Raw genomic sequence first — 21,608 nt, forward strand, 5'->3', positions numbered from 1 at the left:
GTAGTGCCTGCTAAGCCCTTAATGATGTTATTTTCTAATAGACAATTGGTCCAGGGTAGTTGCTTGAACCAATGAATAGGTCTTGAAATCATTCACTACGCAGTTCACATAGCAACTCTGTGTTTGTGTGGATGAGAAAGTTATTTAACAAGGGAAAGTTACTGTGTGACTGACAAAAAGAAAAGAAAAGCATCTTTGTGGCAGACTTTCAGCTCAGAGAAAGTTCCAGAAACATTCCTGTTCTAGGCAAACAGCATAATGACAGCCCAAGAATGGCAGGCTCTACCTCTATAGACGACCTTTAACTGCTGTACCTTTGCAGCTAATCGTAATGCCTTACTTAGTCCTGCTTGTTTTCTTTTCTACCTTAATGCCTCTGATTGGGCCGAGATTGAACTCACTTGGCCTCCCAGGTTTAAATCAGTCCTGATCAGAGGGGAGGAATGCAGTATCCCTGCCACAGTAGCTTCTGAACTGCGGGGCCCAGTGCTGTGTATGATCTCATTTCTGGCGCCTGCAGTTTCCAGGGCAACATGATGCAATTCCGCCGCTGCTTGGGGAGACTGATGGCGTGGCTGTGTTTGGCTTGCTGTGTTCCCCCCTCCCCCTGGCTGCCAACCTCCGTATCGTTGGTTTGGCAGGATTTAGAGGGGACAGGAGACTGGTTTTCTTTTGGCTTTCTTGCCGATTTCTCATAGTCAGAATCACTCAAAGCAGAAACCCCACCCCATTGTAAACCCTTACAAAATTTACATTCTCCAAGCATATTCCTTCATGCATATGTGCATTAAAGGCAAAGACTCAAGGGAGGCTTTTACACATTATCATATATATTTATATTGCTGGTAATTTTCTGAACATATTCAGGTTCAGCAGCTTGCTGGAGTACATGTGGTGTCTGGGGCACTGTAGCCTGCCAGGTTACACTGAGGCTAAGATGACATGTCTTTGTCCAGACATGCGTCATTCAGTGTCTTCACTGACATGCTGCGTCAGCCCTGAGAATGCGACTCTGTACACCGGGAGACATACCCACTCTTTACTGCGTCAAAGTTGCCCAGACATTTGTTGTGCTCGAGAAATTGGACACAGGTCATTGTGAGGAGACTGAGAGGTTCACGGGGGGCAGGGAGTGGCTGGACACTCAGGTGATTGTCTGTGGCTCGGCCGTGCTTATCCCCGAGGATTTAAATGGATTACCAGTGGAATCTTCCAGTGCCGCCCAAATAACACGACCTGGATTACAGACAGAAACTGGGGCACCGCCTTCCTGAAATGGCTGTGAGATGCAGACAGGTGAACGGAGGGACGATTGGGTGCGGCCGCGCATAAGAAAGTACAGGACGGGAGTGCGAGTTTAGTAGTGTAGGAGACTGTATGGGAATGGGTGTGTATGACATTGCAGTACAGAAGCCTGTTGGTGCAGCTGTATAGGTAACCACGTAGAAGGTTCTGCCCATATAGAGGGGACCAATAAAGCATGCGCAGGCCACTGTAGAAACACACAACTTGAGGTTCACACCCTGCCAACAGCTTCAGGTTATAAATACCCATGATGCTGGGTCCTGAGATCTGAATTACACAGAATGCTTTGAGAATTATTAGCCCAATAATATCACACCCATGATATAAGCCAAAATATCACACCCATTTATCAGTATGGTGAGATCATATTTTACTCTTGTACCTGTGCAGTAGAAGTGGTTTACCATTCTGTATCTCACCAGTACGGTATGTTTTGTAGATATACAGCGCTACATGGCACATGAACCGACTTTACCGTATTCTCAGAAGTGTGACTTACTGTGCTGTTCATTTGTGATGTTAGCAGCACAGCTAACAGACACACTGTACTGAATGTCGGAAGTGCTGTGCTGTATATTTGCGGTGCACAGAAGAGTGCTGTTGTCTCTGGTCGCTGGCGCTGATCTGCGCTGCTCCCTGCTGACGGAGACCTGACTCAGCAGCCCCCAGCCGGGGAGCCAGCCTGCTGCAGTGCTGGAGTCTGCCCCATAGGATTGATCCAGGATCAGCTTACCCAGCCATAAGCCTCCGCCCACAACCATTATGTAAAATAAAGCACTGATCTAGAATCATCTTTCCCTTAACTTAAAGCTCACCATCAGGCCTTTTGGATGCAGATAATCAGAAATCTGCAGTGGAGGAGGTTATAAGCTTCTGAGCAGCAGTGTGGCTGGTCTGTAATCTACAGACCCTTTTCAGTTTGGCCCCAGTTAATGATATCTGGAGAATGCAGAGGTCATGTTTAAATTGTAAATGGTTGGAATTTATATCGTGCCTTTATCCAAAGCACTGAACAATTGATGCTTCTCATTCATCCATTCATCCACACGCTCACACACCAACCGTGATTGGCTGCTATGCAAGACACCAACCAGCTCGTCAGGAGCATTTGGGGGTTAGGTGTCTTGCTCAGGGACACTTAGACACACCCAGGGTTGGATCAAACCAGCAACCTTCCAACTGCTAGACGACTGCTCTTACCGCCTGAGCCATGTTCTACACATATTGTCTGTGTGTCTGCATAGATGTGCCTTTCAGTCCATCTTAGCTCCTCATACGCCCATAATGAAGGCCATTAGTCATGGCTCTTGTTACGGGTCCTGTGGTCTCTGACCATCCTTATTGACATGGGAGCCAGGCCTTGTATGTCTCCATTTATCCACCTTGCTGTTGGTATAATAAGGTCATATGGGTGTGAAGTGGACAGGGAGGATCACTAGGGCTTGTGTAACAGCACTAATATTAGGCACAGTGCCACTGTCCACTGAGCTGAATTGCATAACCACGCCCAAAACAGGTCCCACTGCCCCCCACACCTCCGCTAGTGATGTAGCCATGATCCAGGACAACTTTCACTTAAACACTTAAACTTCCCTTGAAGTTCACCACAGTAATGTTAAAATACAGCAGATAGAAAGTATTACAGAACTGTCAAGTATTTAAAGGCATGAAGTTTTAATCAAAGAAAGCAAAAATACCAGAAAAGATTAAATGTTAAATGAGCCACACAATTCAAATAGCATTATTTCAGAGTGAAGTGCTAAATTTCTAAATCTGGAGTGCAGAAGTAGAGCAATCTTTTTTTTGTTTTAGCATCTGTAAAAGTTGTTTTAACATCTTTAGCTGTGTTCTCGGTGAGATGTGTGGTGTAGCAGTTCGAGAAATTGACTAGCATTTTTCATTAGAAATTGAATGAATTGTTGCGTATGTGCTTGCCAAGATAATATTGGGCATGCTTGTCTAACTGAAACACATACATACCCAACAAATGTAACAGAAATAATGAAAATAATTTGAAAAGAAGTATCAAAAATGTTGCATAAACAGCAAACACAATGTAAGCAGTGTGCTAATAGTGATATGATTGATGGACCACAGTGAGGGACAGTGTCCAAAAGACAGTTCAACAAGTAAAGACATGGAGATATCCTTCTCCAGAAGATCCTTCTCCAGAAGAAGAATATAAAAAAACACAAGAAAAACATGCTGCAGTGAAATTATGTATTATATTTTAACAATTATTTGTATTGAATCCCCCTTGTAGTGTAGGTGTCAGCATAGCAGAATATATAGTTCAGATTAAGACCAGATACGCATGTCCCCTACAGAGGACAAGAATGAGTCTTTGGAGGTTATGATAAAAACATTATTTAGGACACGAGCGAACTCTGAAAGTTTGTTTTTCGTAATGGTGCTGTCAGGTCGACCACTTCATTTCTTTATTCTTCCTTTGTTAAAATAGGTCATGGTCATTGTATTTCTCTGTTAAGGTTTATTTTTGTGAAATGTCCACATGTCGCCCTGCTTCTACAGTTCATTCATATCATACAGGGAAAGTGTTTGGAAGCTACATGGTAGTGCCTTCCACAGTACTGAAGTAAAAAATTATGCTTATAAACTTTTAGAAATGTTAAGTCAACCTTGCTGAGCAGAGTAAGGGGAAACTTGTGAAGAATTCACAGTGAATTCCAAGTGTCCTAGCTCACAGGAAATTACTGAAATACTGCCATTTGCTTTCCCCCCAAAGCTCTTGATTGTTTTTTTTCCCATAAAAGGATTGTCAGTTTCCAGTGTGTGACTGCAGTCCATTTGGAGATGACAGAATGTGAGAAGAGAGGAGAGGGGAAAGGGGAGAGATGATAAAAGTGCTTGGCAGAACACCTCGCTCCTTCTTCAGCACTGCTGGAAGAACAATCACAAAATCACAGGATCTCTGTCTGACGTTTACTGTACTGTGCTGCTTCACCATTTCAAATGTTTCGCTTGCTACTTTCCTTACAGATCAATATTCTCCGCCTGTGCTACCAGTATGATTAATGAAACAATTTAAAATGTTTCATATTTTTCATATAACCCACTCAAAATGGCTCTATTATGGGAATCTGCTGTATCAGTGCTGCTGGGGAACAGTGCATTATCCAAGTGTAGTGGGGTTAAGGGGATCTCCCAAGTATGTTTGTGATAGTGGGGGCAATGGGGTGAATGTATGGGGGGATTATGATGAGTGGTGGTGTATTTGGCAGTGATGGGTTGAGGAGTGCCTATTAGTGATTGAGCTGAATGAGGGTGTGCTTGATCATTGGGGGGAGGGCGAACCTGTGGGCATCACGCGTGATTAGGCCACATTTCCTCAGGCAGTAAGAGGCTTACAGTGTGGGCCAACAGCAGAATTTGGGATCAATGCTCCTCCCCCTCACTGAAGGAGCCAGCAGCACGGAGGAGGACTGTAACAAAGGGAACAAATTCACCTGGTGCCTTACAACAGCTGTGGCCCTGTCTCTGAAATGGCTGGGATTCTGTCATACAGCACAGCAGTCTCTAATGCAGCTGTGATTCTGTCTCTAAAATGGCTGTAATGCTGTTCCTAATACAGCCATGATTCTGTCTCTAGTACAGCTGTGGCACTGTCTCTAAAAGAGCTGTGGCTGTTTCTCTAAAATGGCTGTGACTCTGTCTCAAAAACGTCTGTGATTCTGCGTCTAAAACAGTTGTGACTGGCTCTAAAATGGCTGTGATTCTGTCTCTGAAACAGCCGTGGCAGTTAACCCCTTAAGTATTGCCCCTTTTCTTTACTACAAGCTTAAAAATGACTCACCAAAAATGAAATGGTTACTATTCTTAAACCCTTTTGACTACAGGCATAATCCTCTGAAATGTAACCCTTTGGAGTTTGCTTTACAAGAGTACAAGATAATTACTTCAAATATTTCTAAAACAAATTTACAGAAGCTCAAACACAGTGAAAGTGGGGCGACATGGCTCAGGCAGTAAGAGCAGTCGTCTGGCAGTCGGAGGGTTGCCGGTTCGATCCCCCGCCTGGGCTGTGTCGAAGTGTCCCTGAGCAAGACACCTAACCCCCAAATGCTCCTGATGAGCTGGTCGGGGCCTTGCATGGCAGCCAATCGCCGTCGGTGTGTGAGTGTGTGTATGAATGGGTGAATGGAGAAGCATCAATTGTACAGCGCTTTGGATAAAGGCGCTATATAAATGCCTGCCATTTACCATTTACCAAAGTGGAAGTTTTCAAATTATTGTAGCTGTGGCTGTGAATGGTGTTTTCACTGTCTTCCTCAGAAATATTTACTCAGACAAGAGATTTATTGGAATTCCTCCAAAGGAAGTCCTCTATTTAAATGTAGGCATCGCAAAATATATTTTTTGTTGTATGTCAACATTTTTTTTGCATAAAATCTCAAGAAAAGTTTTTGCCGAAGAAAATGTTGAAAATGCTACAGTTGTTGTTTTATGTAGGCCTAACAAATTATACACCGTTGGGAATGTAATGCCATTAGCTAAAATGCTTTATAGTCGTCACTTCAATAACATGCCCGTAGTCGGATCTTTGATGAGCTGAAGTTACACTGCTGAAGTATTCTTACACACAGATGGGGGTAACACTTTTTGTCTACAACTACGTTACAAATACTGGTCAGAGACGGTTGCACTTGGGCTCATTGTGTTCGAGAGAGCCTTTACAAAACATAGATAATAGAATTCCTATGCACGAGTACTTAATTACATTACAGTACATTGTTGGCATTTGGCAGACGCTCTTACCCAGAGCGACATACAGTTGATTAGACTAAGCTGGAGACAATCCTCCCCTGGAGCAATGCAGGGTTAAGGACCTTGCTGGCTGTGCGGAGCTTATTGTGGCTACACCGGGATTAGAACCACCGACCTTGCATGTCCCAGTCATTTACCTTAACCACTACGCTACAGCTAGCAGTGTACTTCTGTAGAAGTACAATGATAATTCCTCCAGAGAAGTTCTGAGTAAACAATGGACATTCTATCAACGTTTCTCTCTCATTTTTAGAATGAGAAACTGTTATGCATTTGGGCCACAGGAGTATGTGGATTTCAATATACCGAGAAGGTGAGGTCCCCCCTCACTTGTTTTACCACCCACATGTTACAAAATATGGAACAGTTGCTAAAGCAATGGCATCTTAAAATAGGCCGGTGAGACCGAAAGGGTTTATATGCTTTTAATATAGATTGTGCAATGTGTTTTATTGTGAATTTCATCCAAAGTGAAACCAGACCTGCTGCTGAATATACAGTAGGTTCCAACCAAACTGTCCTGCTCCATACAGATGGGACCATCATGCCCTCCGCTTCACTCTGTAACTCAATGGATAGAAATGATGCAACTGCATGCAATGACTGTCTGGGATAAATGCTCAAGAATGACATCATGCTTATTCTGATGAGTCATACTTCAGCAGAGTCAGGGCTGTGTTTCTAGGAGACAGGGGCCCAGTCACCTAGATACAAATGCATTGCTATGGAAACAGGCCATAGTGGTCAGGAGTGTGCTGTGAAAAGGGCTTTCTGAATGTCTTTGGTGATGAAGTCATTTCCCCTCGGCTGTAATTGTGGGATGTTTGCTGGGTAACATTGCCACGTACTGAAGCTCTCAAGATGGAGTATTTTGCTAGTTATCCAGGACCAAATATTAACAGTATTGATTATAAGAAATATATGACAATAGAGCAACACATACAGCTTTGTATATCTAATGTCATGTTTCAGACAGTGTTCTTGTGTTTAGTGAAATATTTATGTGATTGAATTAAAATCAGTCAGCAAAAACACAGACCACCTTCAACAATCTGGTGACTACAGCACCTACACAGTCATTGCAGTGTGGTAGCATGCACCTGCTCCAGCAAGCTCAGCTCAATCACATGTCTGGATGCTGTCCCCTACCCTTTTAATCCTTGCCACTTCAGTTTCACCCAGTCCTCACAGCCTGCAGCGCAAACAGCCTGCTATAAAGCTAACCGCTCTGGTTGCTACTGTTAAGTCTGCTAACTCATTAGCATTAAATGCCTGCCATTATGTGCTTAATATAGTTGATGTGATACTTGGATGTTCCTGCATTGTGTGCATTGCTCTGCGCAGATCCTTTCAGAAAGGATGTCTCTCCTGCACAAAAATGCTGCAATGCATCTGGTAATGCTAAGACTGGGTCACTGTGTGACAGAGTTGCCCGTAACAGCCAGCCAACAGTCCCCATGGTAACAACCAATGGAAGCCATCCACTGAGCATAGCAAATCCTCACTGTGGGAGTACATACATCTGTGTTTGGGTAATTATGATTCCAAACTGTGGCTAAAAGTATGTTATGGTCACATCTTGTGTTGCATCATTATTTTTAAATTGTTTAGTGTAATGCAATCAATGATGGAATATTATTGAATGTGGTTTATTAGTTTAGTCAATGTCCTGATCCAGAGCAACTTATTGTGCCTTCAGCCAATGAGAATTCCCTTTTCCTCTCAAGCCTCTGGACTGGTTTAACTATAGTGAGAGCCTATAATTGGCTCTTTTTGTAAATTAGTTTTTATTTATTTATTCCTTTGGTCTAAATATGGATATGAAACCTGACCATTTTTTCAGATACATGATGTCCTTGACAAGCTGGCTTGTCATGTCTCGAGTGGTAAATGGGAGTTCTCTACCAGGTTATCTTTAAGCCCCCACCTGCAATTAATGTTCATTCCAATCTCATTCTGTTGTTTCTAAGGCTTGCCCTTTGAATCCTAGTTTCAGATGATTCATTGTAGCTACAGTGCTACAATGATAATGAATAGTGTGCATATAAACAGCAAATCCTCGTTCAGTTGATTGGACTCCTCTTATCACTAACCTATTGCATTGATACCCCATATCCTCTCATTCTCATTATTCTCCCTACAATTAAATTGGTTCAGAAATCTGTTATGTTGATCCAGTTAATTCAGCTGCTGTTAAAATGTTCGAAACTGGGTTTCTTAGCTTTAATGTGTTACATATTTTGGTGCAGCGGTGTTCGACTGTAATGTGGCCAAGGATACTTGCTGTTCTCATGAACTGATTTTGGCTTTCTCAGTTTTTCTTCTGTCATTTGAATGTGTTGGCAAGGGAACCGGCTTCCTATGCAGTGGTAAAAATAGATTCTGAATCCATCTGCTGGGTAACATCTGCATCATCTATAACAACAATTGACAACAGACATGAACAATGATGGAACAAAGCAGTTTGATGGGGTAGAAAGCAGTCCAACTTTAAGTGCATAATAATGAGATACATGAGATATATGAGATACAGGCAACACTGCAGGTATATATCATTATGTTTTGGCATTTAGCAGATATTCTCATCTGGAGTGACTTGCACAGATTACATTTTTGATATACAATCCATTTATACAGCAGGATGTTTTTTTGCTGAAGCAATTCAGTTTAAGCACCTTGTTCAAGTGTGCAATGGCAATTCTCCAGCTAGCAATCAACGCCTTTGAGTCACAAGGCCTGGCACCTAACCGTTATACTACACTGCCACCCGAGTTTAAGGCACAACTTTAGAGCACAGTGACCTTGGGTATGGTCTCACTCCTTACCAACTTATTTCCTGACTTAACCTTTCATTGCTGACCTACTTCCTGTTCCAACTTTTGTACTCTTCCAGACATGTCGTCTTTGCTCGCCATCTGCCCGTGGTTGGGCCATCCTGAACCTCCCCAAAGTGTTTCCCACAGGGGAGCTCTGGATGAGCTCAAGTGCAGCTGAGGATTTTGTGTCCTATTCTCATTATGGACTGTGACCACATACGGATTTCACTGCGATAGATGTGATGTGAACATAAGCTGAAGTATGGTTCCCTCTGTGTCTCCCTCAGGACAGAGAACTTTGCACCACTGCAGTGATGTCCTGGAGACTGTGGTCTTAGTCAACCCCTCAGAGGACGCTGTCACATCTGAGGTGGGAGAATGAACTATGCAAATCATATTTATATAATAAATAATATGTAAAAATTATATCATTGTGCTTTCCTGTTTTTTACCCAATGTGGAATATCCAGCCATGTTTACACTGCAACACTCAATGCAAGTTCTGTTATTAATTCAGGATAGCACCGACAAGCATCCCAGCCATTTGAAACCCTCTCATCCCTGGGTGATACTCAAGCCAATTGTGCAGCCCTCTATGGGGTTCCAGCCACTTTCAGCATTGACATTTACAGAAAACCACGGGGCCCTTTCATGCACTAGATCAGTACCTTAACAGGATGAGCCTCTCAATAGCCCCAGCATTGTACATTTTTAGACTGTTATATTCTTGTGGAATAAAATGTTGCAGAAAAAAGTTTAATGTAATGCTACACATTTCTCTAGTCTTGCAGCTTTGGAGTTTAGACATGTTTACATAATGTATGTGTGACATTCTGTTTTTTGTGAAGATGTCGTCCTCTCTTGTCTGCTGACCCAGGTCTGGGACTTGATTTACGACTCGGCAGCGCATAAGTTACTGGTCCTCAGTGGTCAAAGTGGTGACCAGGGCAGTGACCTCCTCTTGCAAAGTGGGGCATTCTCCTTTAAAAACGTCTCAGAAATCTTCGCTGATCCTGGGGTGAGCAAAAAGCCTGGTCAAATAGATTTGTGCTACTGTAGAACCTCAAAGATACAAACCTTTCAGGAAAGGATGTTCCTCAGATCTCCAAAATGTTTTAAACTTTGAATCTGATCTCAAAATACACTTATTTTAATCATTATAATCCTTATTTGATTGGTAATAATTCTATTTACTTTTTTAAATGGCATTTGCTTGTTTTTGTTTATAACCCTTAGTTATCACAGCAGTGGAATCAGGATCTCAGTAGAAAACTTAATTTTCCATGACCCACTATTTTTGGTTTCTTATACAAACTGTACATTGACCTTCAATGTTTGCCATTTTCCATCAGTGCCAACAAGAAGCTGGATATGTCCATTTGCATGTTCATCCAGTTTCACCCCTGTTCAACTGACCAGTTAATTAATGGCGCTCAGGTTCATATCTCTGAGGTTCTATTGCATTTGCCATGTTTCCCTGCAAGTAATTTACCATAAGGAGGCAGGTTAAGCTAAGTTACACTGAGTATCAATGATAACAACTACATATTTTAGTTGAATGACTTGCTGATGGCTTAAATTCAGTGTAGTATTTGTATTTTAAACTATGTTTTCATTAAGAATGATTGTTACACTGTGTATAGATACATATAAGGAATTACCCTAAGTATTCACTGACCTCTCTGTTTAGGTTGGTGATTTGCTTGCCAGAGCAGCCCCTGAGCACCGGGCAACACTTACAGTGTCCTGCCGTGGTGAGGGCTGCTGGAACTTCCTGGGCAGACAGCAGCACTTTCAGGACTTATTCAAATACAGGCTGAATCCTGAGCCTGCACTACCCAAGATGGATGGGGTCACAGACTTCACTGAGTACCTATCTGAGACAGTGGATGTGCCCTCGCCCTTTGACCTCCTGGAGCCACCCACCTCTGGGGGCTTTCTGAAGCTGTCCAAACCATGCTGTTACATCTTCCCTGGGGGAAGGGGGGACTCCGCCCTCTTTGCAGTAAATGGTTTCAACATATTGGTGGATGGAGGCTCAGAACGCAGGTCGTGTTTCTGGAAGCTGGTCAGACACCTGGACCGAATCGACTCAATTCTTCTTACCCACATTGGGGCAGATAACCTCCCTGGAATCAATGGGCTCCTCCAGAGGAAGATGGCTGAACAGGATGAGGAACGGTCGCAGGGCTCCACCACCTACAGTGACTGGATGAAGAACCTGATCTCCCCAGAGCTGGGTGTTGTGTTTTTCAATGTTCCTGAGAAACTGCGGACACCCGAATCAACTCTAAAGACTAAGCGCAGCATTGAGGAGGCTTCTCTTACTCTGCAGTACCTGAGCAAATTAGGAATCAAGCCCGAACCACTATTCAGGGCGGTCAGCAACACTGTGGAGCCAATAACCTTGTTCCACAAGATGGGCGTGGGCCGGCTAGACATGTATGTTCTCAACCCAGTGAAGGACAGTAAAGAGATGCAGTTCCTTATGCAAAAGTGGGCAGGAAACAGTAAGGCTAAAACTGGAATTGTGCTGCCTAATGGAAAAGAAGGGGAGATCTCTGTTCCTTACCTGACATCTGTAACAGCTCTAGTGGTCTGGCTCCCTGCCAACCCCTCAGAGAAGATCATTAGAGTGCTGTTTCCTGGAAATGCACCACAGAACAAAATCTTGGAAGGACTGGAAAAGCTGAAGCACCTTGACTTTCTGCGTTACCCAGTCGCCACTCAGAAAGATATATCCTCTGGGGCCCCTCCTACCCTTGTAAAACAGACAAAAATGAAGCAAAGGGCTGACAGCAAAGAAAGCCTTAAATCTTCCCCCAGGATACATGTAGCCACAAAATCTGCAAAGAAAGAGGGAGATGGGTCTGATGAAATGTTAGTCACAGAGTCAAAGAGTGATTCTGTAAAGGATCACAAAATTGCGAAAAAAGAGAAGAAACTGAAAGAAACTGACAAAACTACCAAGCCAGTGAGAGCAAAAACAGAATCATCTGAGACAGTAAAACAAGAGAAAAAGAAGCTATCTAAGGAGAAGTCTATGAAAAAACAAACAAAGGAAAGGGTGTCCAAGATGGATGAGAAGAAGGACAAAGAGAAGAAAGAGATTAAGAAGGAAAGACGTGAAGTAAAGAAAGATGATTCAGCTAAAAAAGATGATAAAAAAGAGAGCAAGATGAAGGGAGACAAAAAGAGGGATACAACTAAGCCAGAATTGAGGAAAATCACAAAGCCCGACCTAAAGCCCTTCACTCCAGAAGTTCGAAAGACCCTGCACAAAGCTAAAGCTCATGCAAAAACTGACAAAACCAAAGCTAAAACAGTCAAGGAACAAACAACGGAATTGGAGCCTACTACAGCACCAGCTACTGAAGAGATTCAACCAGTGATTGAACCAGAGACTCGACCAGAGACTCAACCACAAGCTCAACCACAAGCTCAACCAGAGATTCAGCTAGAGATCGAACCAGAAAGTCAACAAGAGATCCAATTAGAGACCCTGCCAGAGATCGAACCAGAGACTCTGCCAGAGATCGAACCAGAGACTCTGCCAGAATTCCAACCAGAGACTCTGCCAGAATTCCAACCAGAGACTCAGCCAGAGAGCCAAATAGAGACTCAGCCAGCAAGCCAACTCGAGACCCAACAAGAGATCCAAACAAAGACTCAGCCAGAAGACCAACCAGACATACAACCAGAGACTCAACAGGAGACACTGTCAGAGATCCAGCCAGAGATCCAGTTGAAAACAGAAGAGCCTGTGATATTGGAGGACAGTTCTATCATTTCTTCCCCAGAAGATCTCACAAAGGATTTTGAGCTACTGAAACAGGATGAGCTATCCAAGCTGGAAACAGTGCCAGTAGAAGATACATTAATATCATCAGAGCCTTGTGCAGGTGTGACTGTCCCACCCTTGAAACCTCTTGATGACATAATAACAGCCACAGATACTGAAACTGAATCTCTTGATCTCGGTAAGCAACTCCCTAGAGAACTGGAGGCACAACCATTGGCTAAAGAGGAAGAGTCATTTGAAGATGAAGGTGCAGCCATGGAGGATGATGAAGTGGAAGAGGAGAGAGAACACATTAAGATGAAAACAGTAGAGGAAGAAGGGGATATGGGTCTGGGGGATGAGGAAGAAGAAGAAGGAAAATGGAAGGATGATAAAGATAATGAAGGAGTGGAAAGAAAGCATGAGGAAGAGGAGATGGAGAAAAATGAAAAATATACAAGAATGGGTGAAACAAAGGAGGATCCTAATAAGATGAAGGGTGAAGACAAAGAAGTCGATGTCATTGAGAAAGCAGAATTAGAGGAGGCTGAAGACTTAAATGCAGCTGGTGGCCATGAGCTTAAGGCGGAAATCAAAGAAGACAAAATAGAAAGCATAGACAAAAAGGAGTGGGATGATAAACAAATGGGAGAGGATTTATCTGCAAAAGAAGATGATGATGATGCTGGATATCTGTCCAATGTGGGAGCCACCACTGCTGCTATTATGTCAACTGCACAAGGAGCCACTGCAGCAGAGCATGTCTCCTTCATTCAGGATGAGACTATCCCTGGATATTCTGAAACTGAACAGACAATCTCAGATGAGGAGATTCATGAGGAATCAGAAGACAGGATGCCACACCTCTGTTATGAAGTTGGGACCTATGATATTTCTGTTCCGGATGAAACTGGGTCCTTCCATGCCATCCATGGCGTAGGCGAAGTGACAGCACCTGTCACTGATACATTAGACATAGCAGCAAAAGGATTCATGGACGGACAAGACCCTGTATTAGCTGTATACTCTGCAAATGTCATTGCAGCACCCCTGGCAGAAGAGGAGCACATCTCCTCAGCTACATCCATCACTGAATGTGATAAACTCTCATCCTTTGCCACCTCTGTTGCTGAAGATCAATCCATAGCCTCTGTGACAGCACCCCAAATGGAGGAAACTGGAAGAGGTTCTTTGTTTCTGGAGTCAGGAAACAGCATACCATCATCTGTTCAGACTGAGGCCACCCAAGGGAGAGAATATCTGCATTCTGCTGGAACTATCTCACCTACATCCTCCTTGGAGGAGGACAGATGTTTCAAGTCACCTCCTTCTGAGGAGCTCCAGCCTGTCACGGCAGAAGTCGATACAGGAGATAAGCCAGTTCAGGTCCAAGTGGAAGAAGAAGATGAAGAAGAAGATGAAGATCAGACTCCCAATGTTGATATGTCTCTTAGTAAGCTCCAGGAAGGCTATGCATTGCAATCAATGCTCCATGACAGAGATTCTGAAATTCACCCTTCATCCATGTCACCCTCCACTTCACTATCACCTGCAGATACTCCTCACCCACTTGAAGCGGGTATAACACAGTTGGAAGCAGATCTAAAACCTCCCTCTCCCCCGCTCTATTTCTCCAGCATGCTGGAGTCCAGTGCTTTCTTAGAGGGGGAGGAGCGATGCCTGAGTCCAGATGACAGCACTGTGAAAATGGCCTCCCCTACACAGTCTGGACCTCCCAGCCCTGGCCATACCCCCTCTCGTCAGTCACCCATAGAGAAGGTTGATGAGTTCCCAGGACTGGAAGATAAAAGTGATGAGAAGGAATCTCATAAACTTGAGCATTTTGAACCTGCCGAGGTGGAAAAACTGCAAGATTTGGAAAAAGATGTAACTGATGCTGCTTTTTCATTAGAGGAAATTAAAGAGGGGCTCTGCCTAACCACAACAGAGCTTTCAGTGAAAAAGGAAACCGAACCAGTTATCTCAGTGGGTGAATCCCCCAGAGGTGAATCCAAACAAGAGATGTCACCCACAGAAAAAGATAAAAAAGATTTTCCCACAAAAGATATTTCTGAGGAAATAGTTGTTCCTGAAGAAAGTAACAAAGTGGAGAAAGAAGATGACAAGGGGAATGATGTACAAGTACAACTCACAGAGGAAAAGCAGATCACATTTCCAGATGTGAAGATTTGTGGGGCTAAATCTTCAGAGGAAGAGAAGATGACAGAGGAAGAGAAAAAACAACAGGAGAAATCTTTGGAGGATTCCTACCTGCAAACCTCACAGGTTGCATCAGTAACAAGAAAACCAGCTACAGACTCAGACCAAGAACAGAAGCCTCCGCTTCTGCATTCTGAAGAAGAGGAAGAAGATGATGTTTGCTTATCTGGGGCACAGTCCAAATCTGAATCACTAGAGCCTGGTATATCAGAGGTATCCAAAGTGACTTGTGTGCCCTCTTCTATCTCTGATCAACCAGAATTTAGGAGCATTGAACAAGCATCCACAGTGTCCCCTGCCACATATTCAGAAGAGGACTTACAAACACCACCACCCATTGCCAAAGAAGAGGTGAGATATGTTCCACCTGAACCAGAAGAGGAGAGCAGTATCCAAACAAAAACATCATCACCATCTGTTGTCACCACCATTCCCAGTCCTGCTGTCATTGCTGAACCTGTTCCTCAACCCACAGTAATTGAAAAGGCATCAGGGAGCTTGGTACATTCCAGCACTGACACCCAAGTTAGTGTGGATGAATCTGCGCAACCTGATACTATGATACCCTCACATAGTCCCAGAGATGATGATATTCACTACTCCAAAGAGGCAGCTGGGCAGCTGGCAAAAGAGGAGAAGCCAGAGAAGGAAGCAAAGCGTGAAATGGAGCGAGAACGTGAGGCTGCCTCTCCAGTCTCTGTTCCACCTACCTCATATTTCACTCTGGAAAAAGACAAAAATGAAAACATCTCCAAAGACAATAAAGATGTGCCTACAGATGAAGACAGTCATGATGCATCTAAGTATTCTCCTGAAGAAAAGCTAATCACAGAGGGACATGAAAGGGATGGAAAGGAGGAGCTGGAATTGAATATAGGACCTAGTGACTCCACAGAAGTAAGTAGCAAAGCTATATCTGAATCAGAAGATATAGGAGCTATAGGAGCTACAGGAGATTCTGTAGAGGAACAGGACAGAGAAAAAATCATGCCATTCAGCAAAGCTGATTACCATGCTGCTACTTTCAAAGAGACAGAGACGAGTGTTTGTTTGGGTCATAACTCTCCAGAACATGAAGTCCGTGAGAAAGGTCAGGAGGAGGAGAGTGAGAGGGAGGACAGACAAGACACTCCTTTTGTGGATGGAAAAACCTTCATGTACACCGAAATGTATGACAACAAAACAACTGAACAACTGGAACCCAAACTTCAGGAGCAGCTTGACTTAAGAAAAGAACAAGATACGGAGAAAGAAGAAACTAGTGAGAAAGGGGAGACTGCAGGCAAAGAGAAAACTTCTGAAAAAGAAAAAACTTCTGAAAAAGATGGTGCATCAGAGAAAAAAGACATGTCTCCTTTAGCAGTAGCAGCATCTGTGGACAATAATGGGATGTCTGCCCAAGGGGATGCATTTCCCAGAGGTGCGTCTGGTGAAAAATTATCATCATCACCATCGCAGGACCAATCAAATCTGGAGGTCAGACTGCCCATAAGTACTTTACATGTGGATGATGTTCCTGAGAAACAGTCCACAGAGAAGGAGAGAGAGAAGGAAAAGACAACATGTGAGAAAGAGAAAGAAAAACAATATGAACTTGAAACGGAATCTACTTCTGGTTACCATTTGCCAGCTGAGAAAGATCTTTCCTCCTCAGTCTCTTTGGTTGATAACAAAGACAGCCAAAGCAGTACAGTCTCTCACACAAAATTAGACCAGCACTTGGATGATAATATTATGGCATCTGAGTATTTTGACAATAGTAGTCCTGGTCCCAGTAAATCTGGGATACGCCTCAGTGGAAAAGAGGGAGCATTGGTGATGGGTGATATGAGGTTAATGATGGAGGACGAGGATGATGAGGATGAAGATGAGGAAGATTTGGAGGAGGAAGAGGAGGAGCGCATGGTAGCAGGTGACTCAGATTTGGAGAAAGGTGCCAAAGAAAAATCCGAAAAAGAATTTGTATGTGCTTTTGGTGATGCCACCAGTTCAAAATATCCTGAGAAGAAAGGGACAGAAATGGAGACAGACATCTCCAGTGTACCTACATACACATCTGCACTGTCTCAACCTAGCCACAGCAGCCAACAGCCTGAGGCTGAGAATGAAGCTGAGGCTGAGGGAAATTCCCATTTTATCAAGGGCTACACTGAAATGGGAGTAACAAGATCTGAAGAAGGCCCTTCCGAACCTGGGTATTCCTATGGTGAGGACAGCAGAGACAATAATGTCAGCAGCCAGATGGACAGCAAAGAGAATAAAGACCCTGATTGTTCAGAATCTGCTCTGCCAGCTAAGCTAAGTGAAGACACTCACCACCACAGGGAGACAGAACTAAAGCTGGAAGACACCGCAGACATCCTAAGCAAAGAAGCTGAGGATTCCACTTCCTATGGTTTAGACTACGCAACCACTCAGGCCACTGCACATTCCTCTTTCTCATCCACCTCTGCCTCCCTCTCAGGCAATCGTCTGCTTGAAGAGGAGCAAGAGATGCATGCTGTGGCATCTGACACAACCTCCAAGCCTGATCGCGATAGTACATGCTTTGAAGATTCCTCTTTTAAAGAGGAGCACTCCTTTGTCATGGGTTCTCCTTTTTCATGTTCTGGGGGTCTGGTTAAAGACGAGTACCTGGAAGTCTCTGAAAAGCTGACCATAACAACAACAACCACAGAGTCAACATCCAGCCTCACCAAATTCACTCCACCCAGAACATGTGAAGGGATTAAGCCCTTCTCATCAGTGGAGGATGAGACAAAACAGGATATTGCATCTGAGCAGAATAAAAAAGAGGATTTGTCATATGAGCTGGATAAGACAGACCAGCCTTTCCCATCTGAAAAGGATAAGGAGGGTCAGCTGTTTCTATCAGAGAAGGCCATAAGAGAACCAGATTTTGCCCCTGAACTTGATAAAGAAGAGCATTATTCACAGTCTGAGCAGTCCTTCCCATTGGATGTGAATAAGGCTGAGCTGCCATTCTCATCTGAGCAGCAAAAGAAAGACCAACCTTTCCCATCTGGAGAGACCAAGAGAGAGCAGCCCTTACCATCAGGGCAGGCTACAGAAGAGCAGCCCTGCCAATCTGAAGAGGATACAAAATTGCAGCCCTGCCTATCTGAACAAAAAAAGGATCAGCCTTCCCCACCTGATGTGGCTAAGGAAGAGCAGCCCTGCCTATCTGAACAAAAAAAAGATCAGCCTTCCCCACCTGATGTGGCTAAAGAAGAGCAGCCCTGCCTATCTGAACAAAAAAAGGATCAGCCTTCCCCACCTGATGTGGCTAAAGAAGAGCAGCCCTGCCTATCTGAACATAAAAAAGATCAGCCTTCCCCACCTGATGTGGCTAAGGAAGAGCAGCCCTGTGTATCTGAACATAAAAAAGATCAGCCTTCCCCACCTGATGTGGCTAAAGAAGAGCAGCCCTGCCTATCTGAACATAAAAAAGATCAGCCTTCCCAACCTGATGTGGCTAAGGAAGAGCAGCCCTGCCTATCTGAACATAAAAAAGATCAGCCTTCCCCACCTGATGTGGCTAAGGAAGAGCAGCTCTGCCTATCTGAACATAAAAAAGATCAGCCTTCCCCACCTGATGTGGCTAAGGAAGAGCAGCCCTGCCTATCTGAACATAAAAAAGATCAGCCTTCCCCACCTGGTGTGGCTAAGGAAGAGCAGCCCAGCCTATCTGAACATAAAAAAGATCAGCCTTCCCCACCTGATGTGGCTAAGGAAGAGCAGCCCTGCCTATCTGAACATAAAAAAGATCAGCCTTCCCCACCTGATGTGGCTAAGGAAGAGCAGCCCAGCCTATCTGAACATAAAAAAGATCAGCCTTCCCCACCTGATGTGGCTAAGGAAGAGCAGCCCTGCCTATCTGAACATAAAAAAGATCAGCCTTCCCCACCTGGTGTGGCTAAGGAAGAGCAGCCCTGCCTATCTGAACATAAAAAAGATCAGCCTTCCCCACCTGATGTGGCTAAGGAAGAGCAGCCCAGCCTATCTGAACATAAAAAAGATCAGTCTTCCCCACCTGATGTGGCTAAGGAAGAGCAGCCCTGCCTGTCTGAACATAAAAAAGATCAGCCTTCCCCACCTGGTGTGGCTAAAGAAGAGCAGCCCTGCCTATCTGAACATAAAAAAGATCAGCCTTCCCCACCTGATGTGGCTAAGGAAGAGCAGCCCAGCCTATCTGAACATAAAAAAGATCAGTCTTCCCCACCTGATGTGGCTAAGGAAGAGCAGCCCAGCCTATCTGAACATAAGAAAGACCACTCTTCCCCAGCTGAAGTGGCAAAGGAAGAGCAGCCCTTCCTGTCTGAACAGGTGACTAAAGACCAGGGTGTCCCATCTGAAGATCAGAAAGAGCATGTCTCATTAGAGCAGGATAAGAAAGAGCAGACCTGCCCATCTGAAATTCCTTTAGCATCTGAAGAGGCAAAAAAAGAACAGGTTACAAAAGAACAGCCCTTCCCATCAGAAGAGGTTAGGAAAGAGCAACCTTTCCCCACTGAGCAAGCTAAGAAAGAGCAGCCTTGCCCATCTGAACAAGATAAGACAGAGAAGCCCTGTGCTTCAAAGGATACGAAAGAGGTTTCCAGTGAGATGTGCATGGCAGAACAGCTTCTTTATTCTGATCAATGCTCTTCTAAGATTGCTGTGGCTGAAGCATCAAAGATGCCCACAGATCCTGGATCAGCTGCACCTTCTTCACCACAGTTAAAATCTGTCCAGGAAGAGTCCCGCAGTCTGTTTGATGTCTCTCCATTACAGCGAGTAGAATCCTCAGATAAAGACTTTGAACAAGAGAATAAAGTTAGTGATGAAGAGCCTGAGATGTGTGGTATGGAACAAAGCACTTTACCATGTCGAATTGAATGCCAAAGATCTCCCACAGTCCCTATAGAGCCAAAGGAAGGAGCTCAGTGCAGCTTACTGATGCAGGTGGGGAGTGGGACTGTCCCTGATGTGCCTACATCATCCTCTTCCCTGCATGCCATGGACACATCATCAGTTGACACATCTAAGCAATCCTGCATAATCATACCAGGGGCCATCTGTGGAGAGACGCCCAGCATCACAGAGGCAGCAGGAGATAAAAACATTGAATATGAGGAGGGAGAGGAAGAATATGAGGAAGAGCAGGACATGGAGCAGATACAAGAGAAGGAAAGAGGGATGGAGCAGCCCAGAAAGTTGAGTAGTACATGTGAGATGCTGAAAGGCTTGTATCCAGGTGATTCACCTCCACTTTATAGAGAGGAAGATGATGACCAGGAAGAGGAAGAGCGAGAGCCAGAACACCCTGCCCGACCCCTCTCACTGATGTCATCTGGTGAGCCCTTCCAGCCTTCCATCTCCATCCCAAAAACATCCCAAAGTACAGGATGTGACCCTGAGCATCCAGGTGTCTGCACAGAGGCCACTTCCTCTCATACATCTGCCGGCGTCTCATCCGGTGAATACAAGCACCGCAAAGGAGAGATCTCCCCATCGTTCATTAACCCCAGCCCACATCAGATATCCAGTGCCGAGGAGGAAGGCCGGGACAGCGACCGGTCCGACGAGGGTGAGGAACATCAACAGCAGTCTTCAGTGAAGAGGAGATCCCACAGACACGAGCACCACCACCATGCCCATGGCCACCAGGGGGAGGGCACCAGTGCCATAGCTACTAGGGTGATGCTGGCCGGGGAGGAGACTCCACCAACCTCTTTGAGCGAATCTCTGGCATCGCAGTCTGACTCCGATGTGCCGCCTGAGACAGAGGAGTGTCCGTCCATTACTGCAGAAGGCAACCTGGACTCTGATGAGGATACTGAGCATTTGCCAGTTGACAAATCAGCTGGGGCCACTGGCGGAGGTAACCACCACTCATTGCCAAAGCCATTGGAAAAGAGTCAGGACCCCCTGCCTGCACCTATGGTGGACCCCTTTCCACGTCCCCCTCACCCTGATGTTTGCATGGTTGACCCAGAGGTTCTGTCCAGTGACCAGAACCACACAGACAGACCATTCAAGAAAGATATGAAGGTTAACAAAGGCCTGCGGAAGTCACTGGGGAAACCAAAGTCAGCTTCTCCAGTCCGTAAAAATGAGTCCAGGGCAAAAAGATCCAGTACCCCGGTCAAACAAGCCTCTAAAGATTCCTCACCTCGAGCGTCCTCTCTGAGGAGGAAGGAGGCAGAGAAGACCTCCAGAACCTCAAGAATGTCCGACGGTCAAGGGGAAGAGAACCCTGGTCGAGGTCTGGTCAATGGGATCAAAAGCAGCACAGGTATGACTGACTCAGCCACAGCTGTGAGTGATCTGGTAACATTGAACTGTTGCCTTGTGAATAAAAAAATGTAATGAAAATAACTCACATTGATTGGAAATATCTAGAAACGGAACAGGAATTAAAGTAACTGTCATGACATTGTTAGTTATCTGAGTTTAACAGAAAACACAGAGTAGATATCAAAAATAAATCCAGCATCTACAAATCCAGGATCTAACAAACTGGTCTGGGTCAACACATCTTGGAAATAGTGTATAAAAGCATTGCTGAGAGTATGGTGCCTATTAAGTTGATAGCATGGTATGGAAAGTAAGGAGCAAAGGGAAATCAAGAGTCCACATGCCATGCTTACTTGCGGCAGAATGTGCTGTAAATGTGCTGGAATGTGTAAGTAAAACACTCCAAGAAAATACCTATTATA

General features: G+C 44.5%; 1 protein-coding gene across 1 annotated transcript in view; it reads left to right on the plus strand.

Moving 5' to 3' along the window:
- Nucleotides 1–21,608, plus strand: part of LOC133111069 (microtubule-associated protein 1B-like) — a 49,776-nt gene that overhangs the window by 21,778 nt on the left and 6,390 nt on the right. The window contains exons 3-9 of the mRNA XM_061221229.1: nt 9,194–9,276; nt 9,784–9,924; nt 10,597–14,982; nt 15,167–15,258; nt 15,483–15,583; nt 15,977–16,076; nt 16,704–21,184. Coding sequence (XP_061077213.1) covers nt 9,194–9,276; nt 9,784–9,924; nt 10,597–14,982; nt 15,167–15,258; nt 15,483–15,583; nt 15,977–16,076; nt 16,704–21,184 — 9,384 coding nt within the window. The remainder of the gene's footprint in view (nt 1–9,193; nt 9,277–9,783; nt 9,925–10,596; nt 14,983–15,166; nt 15,259–15,482; nt 15,584–15,976; nt 16,077–16,703; nt 21,185–21,608) is intronic.

Source organism: Conger conger, chromosome 15 (assembly GCF_963514075.1).
Source record: "Conger conger chromosome 15, fConCon1.1, whole genome shotgun sequence".
Classification (NCBI taxonomy): domain Eukaryota; kingdom Metazoa; phylum Chordata; class Actinopteri; order Anguilliformes; family Congridae; genus Conger; species Conger conger.